Genomic DNA, 22,941 nt, shown 5'->3' with positions numbered 1-22,941 from the left:
CAGTACATGGCTTAGACCTGAAGTACGCTGCAGATACTATGCTAACAAGCCTTTGCAATGCAATAGGTCTCGCATTATTAAAGTTTGAGCTATTGGTGTTGCATTATTTAGCAATGCCAATAGCTCAAACTTTAATAATGTGAGACCTATTGCATTGCAAAAGCTTGTTATAAATGTGGCTGAATAAAAAGACGCACATAGATTCATGCACAGACACATGACTACTTTTACTTGTTTTTCGACTTATCACTGGGTACCAGTCTTGCAGTTTAGTAGCCGTGTTAAGGGACTTAAAGTCCCCAACTCAGTTGTGCTTATTTTATTCACAATAAGAAAAAATGAAAGCCTGAGTTTGAAGCAATAAGAGTCAAAATTGTCAGCTGTTGGGTGCCCTTAGTTAATCACAATGGGAAAATTGACGATAGAGATATCTTACCTACAAAGTAGGCTAGGCAAGTCCATCTGGTAAGGTGGCTTAGGAGTAAGGCAATTTCTACATGAGTGGCGGCTCTTCCGCGAAGTCGGAGGAGTGTTGCCCCACTGCTTTTTGCAGTGAGAAAAAGGAAAAATAAAATGATTATAACCTGATGTTATTATCATTTTCTTTGTTCCTGCTGTGGCGTCTTTGGTGGACGGTCTGCTGTGCTGTCAGAGTAGGGAGAGGAGTAGTGGGTACTATATAAGTGCGCATGAATGTTTGGCCGGCCAGACATTCATTTGCACTTTGCATGTTCCTCACCCAGGCTGCATTACAGCCTGGGTGAAGAACAGGCCCAGGCTCCCATTACCTGGCTGAGCACCAGACCATGACGCTCAGACCAATCATTGCAGTGTTCTGATTGTCTATGGGGAGCCTGGGAGCCCGGTTGCTTCCTGTTTGCACATAAGAAGTCAGGAAGAGGACGGAGGAGAGGTGGCGGGCGGCCAGCAGGTAAGTGTGTTTTTTACCCTCCTCCCCGTCTTTCCCTCTCCCTGCCCCACTGCTGCTTCCCGGGAGCAGCCGCCACTGTTCTACATAGATGGCTTTCACCTTGGGGATGCCCAGTACGGGTTATCTCACAGGGAAAAAGCCAGGACGGGTTCCCAATGCAAGCGCCGAGATGCCCAAGGGTAAGTCGAGCGCTATATAAGAACACACATACATACATACATAATCTTTGGGCATACAGCACCTCATAGTATAAGGCTTCCAATATATTGGTCAGGTTGTTAATATATGTATGTAAGTATGTATGTATGCATGTATGTGGTATTTGTATAGCGCAAACCTAGCAAAAAGATGTACAGGTTCAAAGACAAGCACAAAGTCAATGAGGGATAGGAAAGATAGCTGGGTTGTGGACAGTTAATGCATTGCGATGTATTGTTGTTTTTTAGAGAAGTGACTCTTCTACTCTTTCCTAAACTGGAGCAGTGTTGAAAGGTCCTGATGCACAAGGGGATGTTGTTCAAGATCCTGGGTGCATAGATGGAAATCGCCTGTGGTCCTTTCTTTTCTTTATCACACTTCTCAGTATGGAGTCTGGTGGTTTACTGGCTGTGGGGCGCCGAGAGCCCTCAGAAAGGCGAGCTTGTCTGCTGGATAAATGTGCTGGTTGTGATGGCTTTGTACATGATGTAGCTGGTAATGAACATAGTGCGGGCTGGCCAAGAGGGGGGGGCAATGGAATTCCATCAGGGTGGGAGTGATGTGATCATATTTACTCACGCCCCTTGAGTGAGACGTGCAGCTTGTAGGATGTTGATGCAATTGTTACAGAGATCTGTGCGGATAATCTACTGCTTATAAGTTTAAATAATCATAAAACATCTCAGCTGGTTTACGTACATGCTGCAAAGCATAGCATTTAACTTGTTGAAACATTTTCAAATCCGATAAACGGCACAGTGGCATAAAGCTCCGAGGGAGGCAGAAAAGAAGCAAACTGGTACCAGGAAAGAAGAAAAGAGGGGTCAAGACTGAGAGAAGGAGTACGGTAGAAGAGCAAGGATATCAAACATTTCACTTTTGTGATAGGGCAGACATAGTGAATTAGCGCTCGGCTTCTGTTTGATGCGAGGCTTCATGTTAGGCAGACTTGCCGGTGGGTTGTAGTGGGCGGGAGGATGGTGAGTGGGCGGTTGTGCGCTCTGCTTTCTACTGGTCACTGGTGGTGCGCGTAATAGACACCAATAGGCCATGGGCGGACCAATGCGCCCACCTTTGGCCAATTGCGTGCTGTCTTTAATAAAAAGACATACGCAAAGGCCAATAGCGTGGCACAAAAGGAATTGCAAACGCACGAGCTTGTGCGATTCCTAGGGCGATTTTGTAATCCCTACAAGAGGTCTCTTGCTGCGCGAGCAGTGTCGCGCACTGCAACGCTAGGCGCGAGACCTAAAAAGGTGTCATTTGACCACAGAGGTGGGAGTGGTGGGAGTGGATGGTTGTTTCCCCACAACATGCAGTGGAAATTCCTGTGTCACAGAACTACTCTGCTTAGCAAAACAATGGGTTAATGACCACCCCCCAGGAATAAAAACAATCGATGGCAATCTTTAGGGATAGTTTTGAACTGGACAGTGCAAAGTTAAAATATACATCAGTTACTTTAACCCTGAGTCATTATATATGTCTAGATTATTTTATTGGGTTATGAATGATCGATTATATTTGGTCGGAATGTGGAAATATGGATTTTTCTGGTCAGTTATGTCCCCTATCTTGGACCCCAACGGTTCCATGTGCATGTCACAAGTACATGTATGTTCCCTCCAGTTCCAGTTATGAAGACGCAAATACATGTGCGTCCACCGTCAACATGTCCTTTGACAGATCCGCCATGAATAGGCCGGATATTCCATTCCTAAATATGAAAGGCCACCGGCTTTATATGGTTCACTTATGCCACTTTACAGTCCAGGCAAGTAGGCCCTGATTCTGTCATCAAAACTCCTCTTGCCTTCTGCCTCTGAAAGCTCCAGTCCGAGCCTGCATCTGTGACCATGAACTTTGTCTCATTCTCTGCGCGGCTCACGAAGCCTGACATCAGCCTACTCTCTGCCAAGAACTGTATTTCACCTTCGAATTATCTGCTTCCCCCTCAGCCGATGCATTCCTGCCTAGTAGTTTAAGTAAACATTCTTCCAGTTACCAAGCAAAAAGGCCCATCTTCTCTGTCCTCATGCAAGTAATTCATAGCCCTGTTACCATGGAATATTCCTACCCCCTCGCATTCAGTGTAGACACTTAGACGCTTGTACACGCACGCACAGTCAGTATAGAATAGATTCTGTCCGAGAGTCCTTCTTTTATGGATAACATAGTTCTTTAAACATAGGATGTTAGATATGATTTGGGATTAGGTTGACTTGACCCCCCAGACTTCTCGTCTCCACATATAGAGCTAAATGTCAAGTCCCCGTCACCCCCTAGTTACACGTCAATTACACGTCATACTGCTGCGCGCGCATCTATGCCAAGTATTATCTTATAGATCCACCTATGTATTACATCATAACCAATCATGTTCCTTTTTACTCATTATTACACCCATTTTCGGTTACGCAGACCAAACGTCAATGTCCTTATCAATTGTTACGCCTACTGTATTCACTTCATTATAATGTATGTACTATAAAAGTTACTTCTTGTCAATAAAGTATGTACTTCACTTCCTGAACCCCCGTGGCGATGGAACTTGAAGCATCCGATTATAATCGATTATTGGAATAAAGCCCATTCCGAAACTCTAATATCACGGATTCTGCCTCTCATTTTACTGAGCTATTTTATAATGTTTCTGTATCAAATTCAGTCCCGGTAAAGGAATTTTTATTTACCACATGATGGCGCCCGAACAGGGACACTTTCTCATCTCACGCGCCGGCGGTGAGTTGCAGGCCCGGTCTCCTGCCACAGCTGGACGGACAATAACGCGTACCAGCAGGATTTCCTGTATCTCCCTCCGGTCAAGCGGGGGCGACTGAGACTGCGATCAACACCCAGACGAGGCGGTGAGAAGTGCGAAGTATCCCGACCAGAGCCTAGCTGAGAGAGCAAGATCCGAGGTACACAGAGACCCACCAGTTCGAAGTCAAGCCCAGTTTCCGACGAGGCGAGTCGAGTCCAGTCCGGTTCAAGTTCAAGTTACCGAGGCCTTCCGTTTCCGAAGCTACCCGGTGAGTACCATTACTGGGGAGGCATTTCTGACGTGCACATAGGTTGTGCCGGTCAAGACGGGTTTGGGTACACAAATCCGGTCTGCACTGTTTTAGCAGTGTATCTGTACTGTTTAGCAGTATATCAAGTATTCCGAAGTATCTAGTAAGTGTCAAGAATTAAGCATGGTGATTTAGTTATGCAGACGATCATCATTGTTGTTTCAGTTAAAGGTTTAATGTTTTAATGTTTAATGTGTTAAACGTCCTGCATATTGTGGTATGAATGGTTGTCCATTATTGTGCTTTTGTATTTAGTGTGTTCAAGATTAAGTATCAGATCAGATTGTCAATATGCCGCTCTTCTCGAAATTAAGACAGATCACTACTAGAAAGGGGGTACTTGAAGAAGCCGTCCCTATTCCTCCTAGGGATACACCAGGGCACTTCATGTATCACAAACATGGCTTAGACGCTATATTATTTCTTGATTTATGGGTAGACTACACCAAGGGATTACCAGAAAGTCAGAGATGGCCCGCAGCGGGAACCTGGGATGCAGAGTGCATCATGAAAGTCGAGGAAGAGTTATGGAAAAGGAAAGTCAGACAGTCACAGAAAGACGCCGTTGAGTTATGGCGTAAAGAATCTCATAGACGTACGGAAAAAGCACGTAGGCAGGAAGAGAAGAGTAAGGAAAGTTCAAGCAAAGTTCAAGACAATCTATTAATTAAGGAAGGTATCCGAGTGAAATCAGAACAAGTAGACAGACAAAGAAATGCCCTTATGAATGGTATGTATCCCCTTCTGGCCGAAGGATTACCTAAGGCTACTCCAGAGATACCGAAAGACTTGCCACCCCCATTATTCCCAATCAAGGTACATCCTAAGGGGCATCCTAGAACCGCAGAAGATGTTTTTCTTTCCTCATATTTAGATGACGCAGCTCCCGAGTATGCTAATTCCGTCCCACGTAGACCGCATACCAGGGAGGTCCAACGCCAAGATCCAGCACCCGTATCCCTACAGCAACAAATCGAGTCACAAGTTCCGGCAAGCACATCTGTTTCTGCATCTGTTCCTACAGGCACTTCTATAGCTGAGTCCACGCCTATAGTTGCTGTGTCACGTTCGACGAATCCTTTCACACCCGACGCCCCAGACGGGGCCACGGGAGGTGCTACCAATATTTTTTCTACGCCACCTAGAATAAATAAACTTATTTTCCAAGAGTCAGCGCATTCACGTACACCCAAATTCGTAAGTGATCGTACGCTTAAGGAACTTCTTATAGATTGTAGATATGACCCGGTGCTCGGTAAAGAGGACGAAATGATCCTGGCATCATTACGTATTAGACGAGCCGCAGGGTATTTAGCGAAGCTACCAGGAATGACTGCGCATCTAGATAAAATATATCATTTTGTTCAAACAGGGCGAGATCCAGAATGTATTAACAGAGCTATGGAATACCAGAAAGTAGAGATACAGGGGGAACTGTTGCGTTTCCTCATAAACTGTGTGATCAGAAATCAAGACCGACCGGGGGTAGATCCGGAAGCAATGAAAATTCTTACAAAATGGAGCCAGAATATATCAGAAGGGAGACACGATAAGCAAAATTGTATAATAGCAATGTGCCGAAAGATCCGTAAAGAAATAGAACGCCTACACGAAGAGAGATTAGAGACAGACGAGTTCGAGCAAAGCGAGGAAGAAGGGTCAGGACTGCCCGCCGGACAGTCAGACACCATAGCCTATGTAGGTAGAGGAAGATCTTGTAATAGGAATCAGACTAGATGGCATACTGACCCAATACGTCCAATATGTCCAGATAATGACAGGAATTTCCAAATACCTATAATTAACATAAGGTCTAACGAGCATTCGTTCCAAACCGCCGACAAACTACTCCGAGAACGAAGGGGTTATCATTTTCTCGATTCTATGGATGAACAAGATTTAGCAAGGGCAGCTGTCCATTGGGTGGACAGTCCCGGAAAATATAGTGATGAGACAGTAGTACGCACATTTTTGAATCTCACCCCAGATGAGCAGAGGTTAGCTGGGATTTATATGATTCAACAACTCATTATACTATATCAGAGTCAGCATTCGGACCCTGGTCCCTTACCTGACATATTGACTGAATTGCTTATGAATAAATGGAGAGGTCCAGGTACCAAATTAATTAAAGAAATTCTAGTATCTAGAAAACAGTATATTCTTTTTGTATGCTCAGAGCATGTCTCATTGCCTGTCAAGGAAAGAACCACGTATCACCTGGATAGACAGAATCCCTTACGAGAAGTACACCCAATAAAAGGCGAGGACAATCAGTTTAAACGTGTATTTGTATATACACCTATATCGAAAATAGAATTGTTAGAAATGAAGAAAGTAGTACCCAGTCATGACAAGGACCCAGCGGGTTTTCACCGAGAAATTAAAGACATGTTACTCATGGGAGAGTATACCTACCCCGACATCATGACAATATTAAAGGTGTTGATGCCTGCTGGCATTTATGAGAAACTCAAGGAAAAAGAGTGGGAGGTAGGTGATCAAAAGATAGAATGGTCAGCATTAGAAGCAGAAGAAAGGGCCCGAGGTCCAGGTTCGGGGCTTGGGGACAAAACTAAAGCACTACCAGGTCTACTAGTACAGGTACTGCCACGTTTATTAACTACGAAAAAGGAAGATTGGGGTACAATTTCAGCCTGTAAACAGAAGCAAGATGAAGACACTAGCGATTACTATGCCCGATTCGAGAAATGTTTTGGTATAAATAGTGGCATAAGAGCAAGTAGCGAATCATACCCGCATCTGTTTGTAACAAAATTAGTGGAAAATGCCTTGCCCCCAGTAAAGAATAGAGTATTAAAATTCGAGAGTACCTGGCAAGGTAACACTCCACCACAAATGTTACAAATGTTACAGTACCACCACAATAGAATTAAAGAGGAACAAGAACATGAACACAGACGCATGAGAGACACGAAAATGAAAATGCTAGTTTCCCAGACAGTTCCAGCTGAAGGACATAAAAAGGGTATGACACATTCCGATTCAGCAGGACCTGTAAAAGGGACATGCAATTATTGTAAAAAGCCAGGTCATTACGTACACGACTGTCCAGTTTTAAAACATAATATCGCCATAGGTAAAACACAAGAAAGATCACGGCCACTAAGACAAGATCAGAATGAACAAGGAGCTACGCAGCATGCCCAGGCCATGCCAGCCGCACAACAGCCAATACAGTTTGTGCCAGCTGCACCACCGTTGCCTGCTGCTGCCACACAGACAACAACACGACAAATGTATCAGACTGCACAGTATGAATATCCGGAGTATCAACGTTACGCATGAACTAGCCTAGAGAGGGAAGTTGACTTACCCCTTATCGAGATTCCTGTAGATCAAGAAGGACCTTATGTACATAGTGAATTATTAGGTCAAGATAGAAAATTTTTACTCGATACAGGGGCAAGTCGAACAACTATAAAACGTAGTGAAGTCCCAGGGGCACCCCTCTCAGGCTCACAGAATATTTCCCTTGGTTTTTCAGGAAAACCTATTGTTAATGAAGTGTCACAGCCTCTTCCACTTACGATAGGACCTCTGACCCGAACTACAGATTTATTGCTTACTAAATCATGTCCAGAAAACTTGTTAGGAATAAAAACGTTGAAAGCCCTAGGAGCCATAATATGTTGTTCTCCGGAAGGAGTAAGGTTGTTTTTACGTGATTTTAAAGGTCACTATGTATCTAGAGACATGGATCCCCGACTGCAGATTTTACCTACACATCTATGGGCACAAGGCCCTACTGATGTTGGTTGCATGAATATTACACCATATCGAGTCACCCTAAAGGCAGGAGTGGTGCTACCACGAATGCGACAATACAAGCTACCACCAGATGCTGTAACGGCTTTACTACAAATCATTGACGAGCTTATTGCCCAAGGAGTAGTTGTAGAAACAGACTCCAATGTATGTAATTCACCGATAATTCCGATTCTTAAACGAACAGATCCTACAGCGCCGCCAGTATATCGATTGGTTATTGATCTGCGCGAGTTAAACAAATGCATTGTGCCACAATTTCCTGTGGTCCCAGATATCTCGTCATTATTGACAGCTATTGATTCCGAAGCAACATTCTTTACTGTAATTGATCTCAAAAATGCCTTTTTCAGCGTCCCAATAGATCCAGAAAGCCAATATTTGTTCGGATTTAGTTTAAATGGGCGTAGCTTTAAATTCACCCGCGCACCTCAAGGATTTACAGAAAGCCCCAGCATCTATAGCCAAGCACTGAAACGAGAACTTGACAGTATCCACATGCCAGTTAACACTGCTCTGCTTCAATACGTCGATGATCTGCTGATCACCGCCCGAAGCGAACTCAAATGTGAAAAAGCATCACTGACAGTTTTACAATTTCTAGCCGAAAAGGGGCACAAGGTGTCCCCTTCTAAGCTGCAATTCTGTGTCCAGCGAGTTGTTTATCTTGGACACTCGCTGGACAAGGAGGGAAGGCAGCTTACACCCGACCGCATTCAGTTAATAGCTAACATGTCAATACCCAAGACACAAAAGGAGGTGCGGGCTTTCATAGGCCTCACTTCATATTGTAGGCAGTGGATCCCTCAGTATGCATTTCTAGCAAAACCACTCATTCAGTTAACCACACAGGAGGCAGCCACACCGACTGTTCTCCCTTGGACTCAGGAACACACACAAGCTTTTGAAAGCTTAAAGAAAGCTTTATGTCAAGCACCCGTTTTAGCAACGCCATGTTACAGAAAACAGTTTACACTCTTTGTTACAGAACGCGAAGGTACTGCCTTGTCAGTACTCACACAGGAACAAGCAGGAGCACACAAACCATGTGCTTATTTTTCTAGTACATTAGATCCCGTAGCTCAGGCTTTGCCTGCATGCCTAAAATCAGTAGCAGCAACAGCTTTAGCAATCAGACAAAGCGATGCCATAGTGTTAGGACATCCATTGACAGTTCAAGTACCACACGCAGTAGAGGTTCTTGTAAATAGAACGCAAACACAACACTTGACTATAGCGCGACTTACAGGATACGAGCTTACATTGTTTCAGCCACATATAGAAATCAGACGCTGTAACACATTGAATCCTGCCACACTTTTACCAGTAGTCGGAACAGACCCACTAGCCCACGACTGTATTGAAGTTATTACTATAACGACAAAACCCAGACAAGACTTGACAGATGTCCCATTGTCAGATCCAGACCTGACCTTGTATGTAGATGGTTCATGCATGAGAACAAGTACAGGAGAGTTAGTAGCCGCCTACGCAGTCACAACAGATACTGAGGTCATTGAAACTAATCGTATAAATACTTTGTCAGCTCAAGCCGCAGAACTTATCGCTCTGACACAAGCCTGTATTCAAGCCATGAATAAAAAAGTCAACATATACACCGATTCACGTTATGCATTCGGAGTTGTACATGACTTCGGCGTGCTGTGGCGAGAGAGAGGTTATTTAACTTCCCACGGTGCCCACATTCAGCACGGACCCCTCATTCATGCATTATTAGATGCAATACATCTACCCACTGAAATATCAATTATGAAATGTAAGGCCCATACAAAGGTTACTGATATCATTTCCCAAGGCAATGATCTAGCCGACAGAACAGCTAAACTGACTGCTCAAACTCAAACCCCCGATATGACAAAGACAATAGTCCCGACACCGGCACATTGTATGACAGTTAAAGATCCTACTCTTGACGTAATTGACATACAGACACATGCTACACCAGACGAAATAAAGAAATGGACTGAATTAGGAGGGATCCAAACGGACCAAGGATGGATGATGAAGGAAAAGTCTGTATGGTTCCTTCCTGATTCAATGGTCCAAGTTATAATTAACACTATACATAGTCCAGCACATCTAGGAGAAAAAGCTATGCTAGACAGCATTCAACACATTTGGTTCAATAAACATTTACGAGCAGCAGCAAAACAAAAGGTCCGTACCTGTATGATCTGTTGTCAGTTCAACCCAGGAAAAAGCGTTCCCGTAGAACAGGGTGGATTTCATACTCCTAATCATCCTTTTGAAGTCCTCCAGATGGATTATATCCAGATGGAACGATGTCGAGGATTCAAATATGTTCTCGTAGTTGTTTGCGCTCTGTCCCGTTGGACGGAGGCATACCCGGTTTCAGATTACACTGCCCCGACTACTGCCAAACAGTTGGTTCGAGAATTCTTCCCACGATACGGTTTACCACGTGCTGTTTACTCAGATAACGGCCAGCCGTTCTCATCCGAATTAATGAAACACGTTTCACTTCTGTTAGGATATCAGTGGAAATTCCACTGTGTCCGACATCCCGAGGCAGCAGGTCTCGTAGAAAGACATAACCAGATACTGAAAATTAGAATGTCCAAAATATGCAGAGAGAAAGGTGTCGACTGGGTAGTAGCGTTACCAGTTGCACTCTTTTACATGAGAATGGTAGCACACTCTCGAACAGGGCTATCCCCGTATGAGGTGATCTTCGGTAGACCACCGAATATGTGGGGGACGCCTATACCACGCAAAATAACTGATATTGACTGTAATATGCTGACAGATTACTTGGCTTCCTTGATGTCTGCACTACAATCTTCTCGTTCACAGGTAGCTGCAGCCTTTCCCGACAACACTGAGGTGAAACCCCATGACGTTGTTCCGGGTAATCTTGTCTTTGTGAGGAATTTCGACCGAAAGACTCAGCTGGAGCCCAGGTGGAAAGCACCCAAGTTGGTCCTGTTGACCACAAGAACAGCCGTGAAGATCGAGGGCCGCAAGGGCTGGATTCATTCAAGCCACATCAAGAAATTTCATGGACTATCCTCGGATATAGACATTGTGCCCTGCACTCCCTCACAGACTGATACAAAACTCCCTTTTGTTGAACCGAACAAATCTGAAAATTACAAACTAAAGCTTAGGCCCACCAAGTCGAGCAATTTGATTGTTTAAGTCCTCTCCAAGGTGAAGCGGTTGAATTGTCTCTGACATGTATCCCTTGGACCTGAGTAGAGAAAATACCCGAAAAATGTTGAAACGACAGGCGTATTGTAAATCACTGCGTAGCCACTGCATAGTGACATTATTAATTTTGTTTTTATTGAGTCTTTTAATAATTATTACAAGTATGTTGTTGCACATATATTACCCTATTTCTAGACATGTTTATAATGTTGCTGCTGAACATTCTTTTAGTGACTTACCTCCGCATGAATTGTCTTATAGACTTGCGCTGCTCAATAACACTTTCATTAGTATGTTACATCATTCCCATCAGACTAGTAATGCCACCAATTGTTGGGTGTGTGGCCGACTCCCTCCCTATCAGAATTATGAAGGAGTCCTGCCTTTCTTTCCACATCCATTTACACATAATGGCTCCTGTGGAGCATGGTTTAGTTTAATTAATTCCATAGACTCAGACACAGCAGTTTACCAAGATCATTGGGTATGGGGAAATCTGAACCTAGCTTTACTCAAGGTCTGTTACCCTGACAAGGAGGGTCGCCCCAAAAGAACAGGAACTGATCTAGAAAATGAAGTATATGGATTAGGTAATTTTACACCTAATCTCATGATTCTAAATGTCGTATCTGAAATTGAACTAGTCTTACCCACCATGTCAGTATTCCCAGCGAAGGGTGAATTATGTGTAAGAAAGGTTGGTTCCATACATATGGGCCATAGTAAATGCACTACTATAGTAGAATTCAGTGATCAAGGAAAATCTTCATTTAGAGCTTCCCGCCACTCCTACTTTATATGTGGTCAGACGACATATATGCGTCTACCCCTAGATTGGGATGGTACCTGCTACATTGCATTCCTTTTGCCACCTGTTTTCCTAGCTCCTCCTGATTATTACAGAAATATTCATTTAGTACACAACAGAGAACGGAGAGATCTCCCCATTGTCGATTACACTGAGACGGCATGGGACAAGTATGTAGATTTTAATAAAGGCATCTTTCCCTATATAGGTACTGTTACTAATAGTAAGCTGATACGTAGATTAACTAGAACCCTTGAAGCAGTAGTGAATGAGACTATTTCCGCCTTAGGCAATTTAACGGAAGAGCAGTCTGCTATGCGGATTGTTGTGCTTCAAAATCGTCTTGTCCTTGACGTCATCCTGGCTGATAGGGGCGGAGCTTGTAGGGTCATCGGATCAAGCTGCTGCGTATTCATACCAGAAAATTCGCCATCTGTATATAAAGCCATCACTCGCCTTCATAGGATTGTAAGCCAGATACACCAGAACCCAGGCACTTGGACTTGGTCCAGTTGGTTTTGGAATGCGGTATCAGCCTGGGGATGGAGAGTTTTATCCTTCCTAGGTATTGGCCTTCTCATACTATTCAGTTGCTGTCTATGTCTACAATGTGGACCAGCGATTTGTGGTCTGTGTGCCACATCGTGCATTCCACATCAAGATTTTCATTCAAGATCCCGGAAGAAGAAAGAAGAACAAATGATGCTATATGAACAGATCAATGGATTGATGAAGATTGATATCTCTTGAAGGGCAAGTAGGGGACAAGGAGGGAATGTGGAAATATGGATTTTTCTGGTCAGTTATGTCCCCTATCTTGGACCCCAACGGTTCCATGTGCATGTCACAAGTACATGTATGTTCCCTCCAGTTCCAGTTATGAAGACGCAAATACATGTGCGTCCACCGTCAACATGTCCTTTGACAGATCCGCCATGAATAGGCCGGATATTCCATTCCTAAATATGAAAGGCCACCGGCTTTATATGGTTCACTTTTGCCACTTTACAGTCCAGGCAAGTAGGCCCTGATTCTGTCATCAAAACTCCTCTTGCCTTCTGCCTCTGAAAGCTCCAGTCCGAGCCTGCATCTGTGACCATGAACTTTGTCTCATTCTCTGCGCGGCTCACGAAGCCTGACATCAGCCTACTCTCTGCCAAGAACTGTATTTCACCTTCGAATTATCTGCTTCCCCCTCAGCCGATGCATTCCTGCCTAGTAGTTTAAGTAAACATTCTTCCAGTTACCAAGCAAAAAGGCCCATCTTCTCTGTCCTCATGCAAGTAATTCATAGCCCTGTTACCATGGAATATTCCTACCCCCTCGCATTCAGTGTAGACACTTAGACGCTTGTACACGCACGCACAGTCAGTATAGAATAGATTCTGTCCGAGAGTCCTTCTTTTATGGATAACATAGTTCTTTAAACATAGGATGTTAGATATGATTTGGGATTAGGTTGACTTGACCCCCCAGACTTCTCGTCTCCACATATAGAGCTAAATGTCAAGTCCCCGTCACCCCCTAGTTACACGTCAATTACACGTCATACTGCTGCGCGCGCATCTATGCCAAGTATTATCTTATAGATCCACCTATGTATTACATCATAACCAATCATGTTCCTTTTTACTCATTATTACACCCATTTTCGGTTACGCAGACCAAACGTCAATGTCCTTATCAATTGTTACGCCTACTGTATTCACTTCATTATAATGTATGTACTATAAAAGTTACTTCTTGTCAATAAAGTATGTACTTCACTTCCTGAACCCCCGTGGCGATGGAACTTGAAGCATCCGATTATAATCGATTATTGGAATAAAGCCCATTCCGAAACTCTAATATCACGGATTCTGCCTCTCATTTTACTGAGCTATTTTATAATGTTTCTGTATCAAATTCAGTCCCGGTAAAGGAATTTTTATTTACCACAGGAACACTTTTCTACGTGTCCATATATTCAATCAAAATGCACTGTTCTCTGAAACGTCTGATCGCTCTACTGAAGAGTTTGGTTAAAGTCCCACCAAATGTTCAGCAGACATGGCGAGAAGGGCTTCTGTTGTCCCATTAAAGGAAGCAGAAAAAACACTTCTGAGAAGTACTGCTACCACGCCTTTAAAAGTACTGCAGTCCTGTTGAAAAGTGCATGAATTGTTCCAATAAACACAAAACAGTCATGGTGGGAAGTGCAGCATCTCTGCAATTATGTTCAGGACCTGAAGGTGGAATAATGGTACTGTTACCGCGTGGGGCACTAATGAAAGAACTGCCTGAATTTCACTCAAAGAACCAAAGCAGAAGAAAAAACAAAGGTGTAAAGTTGTTTACAAAATAAAATCTAATTGGATTCAAGAATGAAGATTTCAGAAGCTAGATTTTTTTTCTTTTGTTTTTTCGGAGTTTTATATAGAGCAAACATGACAGGAAGGTATCAGAGCGCTTTACAAGAGCACCAGTTGCGTTACATAGGATCATGTGTGATATTTTGTTAGGCACGGGGAGATTAAGTGATTTGGAAAGAAACCCAGGATGTTGACCGTCTGTTGGAGACTCGAACTCGATTCCCCAGATTTGAGGTCAACCGCCCTAGTCCTGAGGCCACATCCTCTCCCCATATGTCTGGATCCGAACAATAATTCTATCTATCTTCCTGAAGCTTAACCACACCCAAAGAAAAAATGCTTCTCTTTGCCAAGAACAACAAGCCACACCTAATCTAAACCTGACTCAAAGATAGGAATCTGAACATATTCAAGCACCAACTTTCACACGATGCTTGGTCTCTCACATTTGCCCTGGACGCTGATCTTGCACTAAAGGAACAATTCTACAAGAACACTAAAACAGCTTGGTACCAGATCTCTCTGCTAAATAAAGTGAAATCATTACTCAAAGCGAATTTAGAACTACTGTTCAAGACTTAATACTTTCACACCTGGAGAGTGGCAGTCCCTTGCGTCACGGCCTTTCAGACTCCACCCCCCCCCCCCATTAAGGATATATTACATGCAGGACAGGGACGTTTTAAGGATTTTGGAGGCCCTTGGCCAAATGTATTTTGAGGACCCCTGTTCAAACCTCTGATTTTATGATCCCGTTTCAGCTCTTTCAAGCCCTCTTTGATCAAATTCTAAATGTGTGTACATCTGATTTTCAGGGATAGTGATGTGTGTTTTCAGTATTGTAACACAGCAGCAGCTTATTAATATTACTGCAAATAAATTCTGTCACACCTTTCCATTATTCATATGTGAGGTCCTGTATTCATCTAAATTAAAAAATTTAAATGGATGTTGCATGAAATATAAACCCATTTTGTCTGCAAAATGTCTGTAATAGACTCACACAGTCAAAATAAATGATAGAATTTTTTTATTTAGAACAATCTGTTTAAAAATCATTCAGGGTCCTCAGGGCAAGGCTCTTTGCAGAACAAAGCTGGCTCTATCAGGGGGCCCCTTACAAGGATGGGGTCCTGGGCCAGAGCTCACTTGCCCCTGCCTTAAAACGTCTCTGATGCGGGAACACACATCAAGGTCCTGAAGAAATGTGTCCACATCACCCCCACCCTGATAGAACGTAACTGGCAGCCCATGCCAGCCTGCACCACTTTCAAAACCAGCTGAAGCATCAGCAAAGCCATCAAGACTGGCGCCTGCCCATCTGGCTGACAAGCTCACCATCTCAGGTGGCTTTCGTCACACCCATAGCTAGCACACAATCAGACTGGAGATGGAGAACTGTAAGAAAGGAAAAACAAGGCAATAGACATTCTGTAACTATCCATGCATGCCATGGAACAACATCCTTGTATCCAGCAGGACTGCCCTAAAAATGCTACAATTTAGGGAGCAATACTCACCTCTTTAAAGGAATATACATCATGATGCAGTAACAGTCCAATCTTGCTCTAAGAAACCAGCTACACCTCTAGCCACCGTGTGGTTATCCTGGACCCTGTACAAGACTCCACTGCCTTTTGGTTAGGTTTGTACTATGTGAACTCCATATATATACATGCTAAACATACATATATAACATTAGGATTTTATCATACTTGGTGTGAAGTGCAGAAGCTCTGAAATGGATGTAGTATAGATTCACTGAGAATACCACTGATGTCTTATTAAAAGCATTTCAGAACTTCTAAGAAATCTTATTGTACCGGCTCAGAAACACAGGGCAGGACTTGAGGAACCATGGTTCTTCAATCCCTGCCAGCTCCAAAGCAACTAATAAACACCAGAACTGTTTTCCCTAAGACACCTTTACACATACAATACCTATAAAAAAATGTTTAATACATGGGAGCCTGCAATCCTTGTATAAAGTGTCTAATTTTCTTATAATGCATGGAATTCAGCAACTGCTGTACAAATGCCAGTCTCTAATTTCTTTATAATTCCTACTTGTGAGGCACCCAGTCGATGATTATGACAAAACAAAGTCAGATCTCAACTGTAATAAGTTATTGCAGTCGAGTTCTGATGTCACAATAACTGCTGCCAGAAGCCAAGGTGAAAGGCAGTCACGGAGCAGCTTTTTGAAGCAAGAAAAATTAAATGTTGCTTTTCTTTTGTCTGCTCTATTTTTCTAGGTTACAGAGACTAGCAGAAAGAACATGATTATCTTTTGCATTCCTTAGTTAATTATAGAAAAATTCGAATATTTCTGCATGTTTCTACATATTCTGAGCTTCTGCAGCTTTTCCTTAAAAAAAAACCTGACTTGTATTAAACTTTTTTAAATATCTTTTTGAAACAAATATCTAACAGGTTTTTGATGTGTTTAATTTTGCCCTAGATCTTCTTTTTTTATTCTTCATGTTTGCAAACATGCTTTCTCTTTCATATGAAAGACCTCTGCACCTATGTTTTAAGTGGTCTGTGTGAAAGGTGATTGTGTGACCATGTATTATATGGGATAAAGTACCATCTGCTGCCCTTGGTAAGGATATTGCAAGACAGCTTGGAGATTCATAACCTTATAAAGGAACTCGACCTTTGGCCTCATTCCTCTATACACTCTTGAACCCCTCAGTGACTTGCAATTGCCCTATAATATATGGCAGGGGGTACTTTATCCCTTATTTAGCAGGTGACTTATGACATCTCTAGACGTGACATAGCCACTCATCTGTCATAACTTATTACAGTTATGTTTTGAAGTCACAATGCCTGATGCTAGTGCTAGTCGCCAGGAGCAAAGGCAAGGCATGGAGCATAATTAAATCTTCAGTTTAAAAAATGAAATGGAAACCTTGCCTTTTCCATTTATGCACTTTTTTGGATGGTCAAAACTAATAAGCAGAATGGAGATATTTATGGGAACATAATTATGTTTTGTTTGGCACTCCTTAGCTAATTATATGAAAGATGGAATCTCTTTGTATGTTTCTACACATTTGTACAGCTTTTTTAATCTTACTTGTATTAAAAGGATTCTAATATCTGTTCGCAACAGATATCTAACTGCCTTTGGGGTTTGAAACTTTGCACTAGAGGCACTACTTTTATTATTCATGTTTGCAAACATCCTATCTCATTCATATGAAAGAGCAATACCAGAAATGTAAGTGGTTTGAGGGAGGGGGATGGTGTGACCATATATGTAAGGGATAAAGTACACCCGCCATACAGTATAAGGAAATTGCAAGTCACCTCAGAGTTCCATGTCTCTATAAGGAACTCAGCGTTTGGCCCCTTTCCTCTTTCTGGGAAAGGATTTCCTTGGTTACCTGCAATATCTTATAATGTACAGCAGGGGATACTTTATCCTGTACATACTATGTTAAACTCAATAGTTATTTACTTCTTTAAAAAAAATCCAGATCTACCGGCTTTGTAAATACATTACAAACTAACTAGGTCAGCTCAATGTCACAAATGACAGACGTTGTTGAGTCTTAGATAGGGGAAGAATTTTCACTGTGCAGCTTGTAACCTCCTTCAAATTTCCTACATACAGCACAGCCTTACCGTTCCTATAGCACAAGTCTTTGCAATAGTTCTTACCCCAAATATCATCGACCACTTTGAGAGCTGCTGAACATAACAAAAGAAGGTGCTCATTGATCTGCCTAGCGTAATCATAGTGGCACTGCTTTCCCAGCTCATCTAAGTTACCTGAAGCTGACACTCGAAAGAAAGAAAGAAAGAAAGAAACAAACAAAGAAAGAAAGAAAGAAAGAAAGAAAGAAAGAAAGAAAGAAAGAAAGAAAGAAAGAAAAACAGAAAAAAAGAAAGAAAGAAAGAAAAAGATGGGTAAGGATCTTGGCACTTGCAATTTCATCCTCACATTTTGAGCAGAGGCCTAAACGGTGCTCCTGTTAATTCTTTTTTTGACGTTTTAAAATGCATCCAAGTGGAAACAATCCAACTATAAGTAGTGCCACTGGAATCATGTGGCAGGTTTGAGTAAATTATGCGGCAAGAAAATAAATATTTAGCAGGATAATACACATTTTGTAATAGTATAACTTCATTATTTCATCATTTTTAAATGTGGTAACACTGTCTGGGCATTGGTTCCACCTCATTAGTACCGGTTTAACACCCAAATATCGCAGTGAGCAAAAGGAAGGTGACCAGACCAGCTTTGCAAAGGGCCTTCCACCATGCAGCAACATGTGTGGCTTTATGTTTTTAGTAGCTTGTAAACCGTTTAGGGTTAAGATAGAAACAATATTATTTTGTTAAAATCTGCAGATTATGCGGTAGATGATGGATTATGTGATCAATCTGGCAAATCTATACTTATGCAAAAATCATCCCATAATACAAGTGGCCCTGACTATAAATCAGGGAGTAAAACACTTCCATTTAGTGGATTTTGTTAAATTATGGCTAGTAGACCTGGGGCATCAGAAGTATTCTTTACCTGATCCTGTTTCTTTGCTTGATGCCCCTCTGTGTACGTGACAATCACTGCAATGTCTGCGCCCACCTGTCACTAACTCATACAGATCTCAATTGCTGCTCTGTTGAACCTCTTTTGCTCTCAGAGTTTAAGGACATAAATCAGAAGGATTTCGCCCACTGCCTCCCTCAACTACTGACTACCATGTGTTTACAATGGAACAAAGGTGCCCCTAAAATGTTATTCGTGGTTTAATTAGAAGTCCAACAATGGAGGATGACTTCAAAAATGTAGTTATGGAACCTTGCTAAATATTTTTGACAAGTTCTGTGTCGAAATACCCCACCATATAAAGCTCTATGTGCTGAAAAGCCAGTCCTAACTGATGGTGTCATATCAGACAAGGTGGCAAAAACATAACATAATATTCTGATCTTGAAAAACAAATACTTGAGGGAAAATAAAAAATAAAAAAAGAAACTTACAATTGTCGAGCTTGGACTACTGGGGGGCATGCCCAAGTGCAAAGCAGGAGCAGAAGAACACAAGAACTCATGGTGCCAGGCGAGGAATGTGAGGGCACTGTGAGAAAGCGCCTTTTTATAATCCCAAAACATTGTGTCTTTCCCACTCCATCATCCCCTCTTTGAGGCTGCTGCCTGAATAACTGACCAGAGAGGCTCGTCATTTTCTGATGGTCATCCAAAGGTCGCTGCAAAATACACAGAATAGAGAGAGCTTGTGCACATAGTGTTAGGCAACTCTGAGGTGAAAAGCAGCACCTTGATGAAATATTTGCTGCCCACCAGGGACTTCCCGTCAAGCCGACACGATGTGGCCCTGAACTCTGCCCTGTTGTCTCCATTTTATATGGACTATCTGGCTGAGCACAGCAGAGCTTAATTCAATAGCACTGAGGTGGCTGGGTGTCTGTTCAAAAATGTTTCAATGCAATTCATCCAAAAAGCATACACATTACAATATCATGTTATACATCAGAGTTCGTGACCTTATAAAGGACCTCGGCCTTCAGACTTGTTCCTCTTTATGGTCAAGGAACTCCTCGGTTACTTGCAGTATACCTATAGTATATGGCAAGGGGTACTCCATCCCTTTTATACTGTGTTCAATCCAAAAGTTATTTACTACTTTAAAACAAATCAAGACCTACCACCATTGTCACTACATTAGTAACTAATCAGCTCTGCTCATTGTCACAAATGCTGCTCATTGTTGAGTCCCGGATGGGGAAAGGTTTCTCACTGTGCAGCTTGTAATCTCCTTTTACTTCAAATTTGCTGCATATACCACAGTATAAGTTGTCACTTACTGTTCATCTTTCCTTTAACAAATGTCTCTACAATAGCTCATACCCAGAATATACTAGGCCTGGGCTAAAATTTCGTTCCGGTCGCGGAAATTGCGATAATTTGACATTTTCGCGTTCCGCGGAAAGCGCGAAAATGTCAACATTTCCGCATTCCGCAGATTAGCGATAATTTGTTTCTTGCTCGCGCTGTAAAATAATACATTCTCGTGTGCGCGCGATCGCCTTACCTGAATCCCCGCGTTCGCCGACAAGTTTTCCCGATCCGGTCACGTTCTCCATGAGATGTTGGATTGTTGGTAGCCTTTTGCGCTGTCTCGCGACAGTTCGCGCCCGCAGTGACGTCATTTGTCGCGCGATCACATCTTTCTTCTCGCGATCATGCACCGCGAGACAACTGAAAACAAGATGGCCGCGCCCGCGAGCAACCACATGGGTAAGTTGGCGAGCCGCGACCATGCAGAAAATACCGCGAACGGGCGGGAAAAAAACTTCTGCATCTTCGCGATATTTCCGCGTGTTTGCGGAGATTTTTAACATTTTCGCGATAATTTGCGAAAGTGAATTTCGCAAATTCCGCCCACCCCTAGAATATACTCAATTGCTATGATAGTGCTGTGCATAGCAAAAAGAAGTTGCTCATTGTTCTGCCCAGCTTTATGCTAAAATCTCTGATTTTCCTGCTCATCAAAGTTACAGCACAATAATAGTTAGCACCTTACAAAGCACCTAAATAAATTATTAAATACATAAATAAATGGGTAAAGAAACCTACTCCCATCTCAACGTTAGATCACTTTGAAACATGCAGTTTCATTTCACATTTTAAGCACAGACATGAAGAGTGCTCCTGCTAAGCCCTTTCTTTATAGAAATTTTAAAGAGCAACAAAGTGAAAGAAATCCATCTATAAATCAAGTATACATTAACTTCCATTTAGTGCATTGAGTTAATTATAGCTAGTAGATCTGGAGCATCAGAAGTATTCTTAACCTAACCCTGGTTTTTAGGTCTCGCCTAGGCAGCGCTTGCGTTGTCTCATTGAGACATGCTGTATTCAGAACATGGGCTTTAGGCTCCACCCATCCTAATCCCATGTTTTTAATTGACTCCTTTGACTGTCTTTTGGAAATGTTTTTTTTTGTTTGGTCAAATTTTTTAGTAGACCCTCTTTAGTCCCTCCTTTTCTACTGTTGTAACTTTCCATGAGGACTGCCCCAGTTAAATGTGATCTCACTCTGTATGTTTTATTTACAATTTGTGAGCACTCTTTTGCTAATGACTTCTTTGTAGCTGGTGTTGCAGGCACGACAGCTATGGACTTCCCCAACCGCATTTCCGTGACTATAATTTGTAGGTAGTGTTGCAGGCATGACACCTACGGACTTCTCCAACCGCATTTCCCCAAACACAATGGAATTTAAATTTTACTTGTTTTTCTTTTTTCTGTGTTTGGTGAGTTTTCATCTACCCTGTGGTCCAACTACACCATCACGCTGTACAGAAGTTACCATTTGTAACAAACGCTTCAGTTGATACATTTTTTGTGTACATTATTTGTTATGAATGGCGCCACTTTCACTTAAAAATTTTCTTCATGGCGACGCTTTCAATTCAAATGTATGGAGCGGCAGAGGTGAGCACCGTGCTTTAACACACAGCATGGCCACGTGCCTCTATTTGTTCATGAACGGCACCGCTTTCACTTTAAATTTAAGGAGCACGTAGCACTTGAACACATGTGCCTTTAATACTGCGCTGTGCAACTCCTCCCCTGTTGTTGGTTGCTCCCCATGTTCCTGATTTTGCTAGCAGGCTGCAACAGGGCTCTGTATATCTCGATCCACATTGGAGATTGCAGAGAGGCATGTGGCAAAGGACTGGTCGGGATCCACGTTTGTTTTGGGAGAACAGGGTTGGTATTTTGCACCCACCACCCCTCTGAGGTCGCAGCTCTTATTAGTTTGTATAGTTTAAATTATATTATGCTTTGTTTGCAGTACCGATACTTAATCTCCCTGTGCTGTCTCCCCCACCCCCTCACTCTTCTCACAACACTGCTTGCCTGCCCCCAACACCCTTCCGAAATCGCTTATTGTTTAGGTCTGGTTTCTGTGTGTCTTAAATGCCCTTTTGCCAGATAGTCTACAGCTTGTTCTAGTTATCACTGAAAATGCTCAGGCTTCCCTTGCATGTCTCCTCCCCTCTCTCTGTGCTCACCCTCCTTTTCTGGCACTGGGGGCCCAAGGGGGCTGCTCTTTCAAAGAAAAGATATTCAAGACCACCACAGGAATGCCACCGCTGTGGACATTTACAACGAGCCCAAGGCGGGCAACACCACACGAACAACACCACACAACCCATAAGCACACAAACACCTGCATCTTATACACACACAGGCAACACAATCACAGAGCACTGTAGACAACTCTGGCAAAGACACCACGGTCACATTCCCAAACTGCAACCGGACACATACCTTCCCCCAACCCACTATCCATTAATCCTATGTCGGCATCATGTTGTCCTTTAGCTACTTTTTCTTGTCTCCCCGTCAGCAAGACGATATCCTTCAAGCTCCTCATCCACGCACACAAGGCACTCCACAAGACCGGCCCAGCCTACCTCAACAGATGGCTCTCCTTCTACATCCCCAACTGCCAGCTATGCTCCGCCGACCTCTCACTCGCCACCGTCCCGCGCATCCGAAGAACAACCACTGGCGGGAGATCCTTCTCCCACCTTGCCGCCAAGA

The 22,941-nt window shown here is 42.8% G+C and overlaps 1 protein-coding gene across 1 annotated transcript in view; it reads right to left on the bottom strand.

Annotated features, from left to right (window-relative positions):
* LOC146833112 (complement C3-like) overlaps positions 1 to 19,522 on the bottom strand; it is a 1,368,049-nt gene extending 1,348,527 nt beyond the window's left edge. Inside the window, exon 1 of the mRNA XM_085600736.1 lies at positions 19,345 to 19,522. Within this exon, the coding sequence (XP_085456862.1) occupies positions 19,345 to 19,415 (71 nt within the window). The 5' untranslated portion in view covers positions 19,416 to 19,522. The remainder of the gene's footprint in view (positions 1 to 19,344) is intronic.
* Positions 19,523 to 22,941: the final 3,419 nt, after the last annotated feature.

This window comes from Triturus cristatus, chromosome 4_2 (genome assembly GCF_964204655.1).
Source record: "Triturus cristatus chromosome 4_2, aTriCri1.1, whole genome shotgun sequence".
Taxonomy (NCBI): domain Eukaryota; kingdom Metazoa; phylum Chordata; class Amphibia; order Caudata; family Salamandridae; genus Triturus; species Triturus cristatus.
This window is presented reverse-complemented; position numbering and strand designations above follow the sequence as displayed.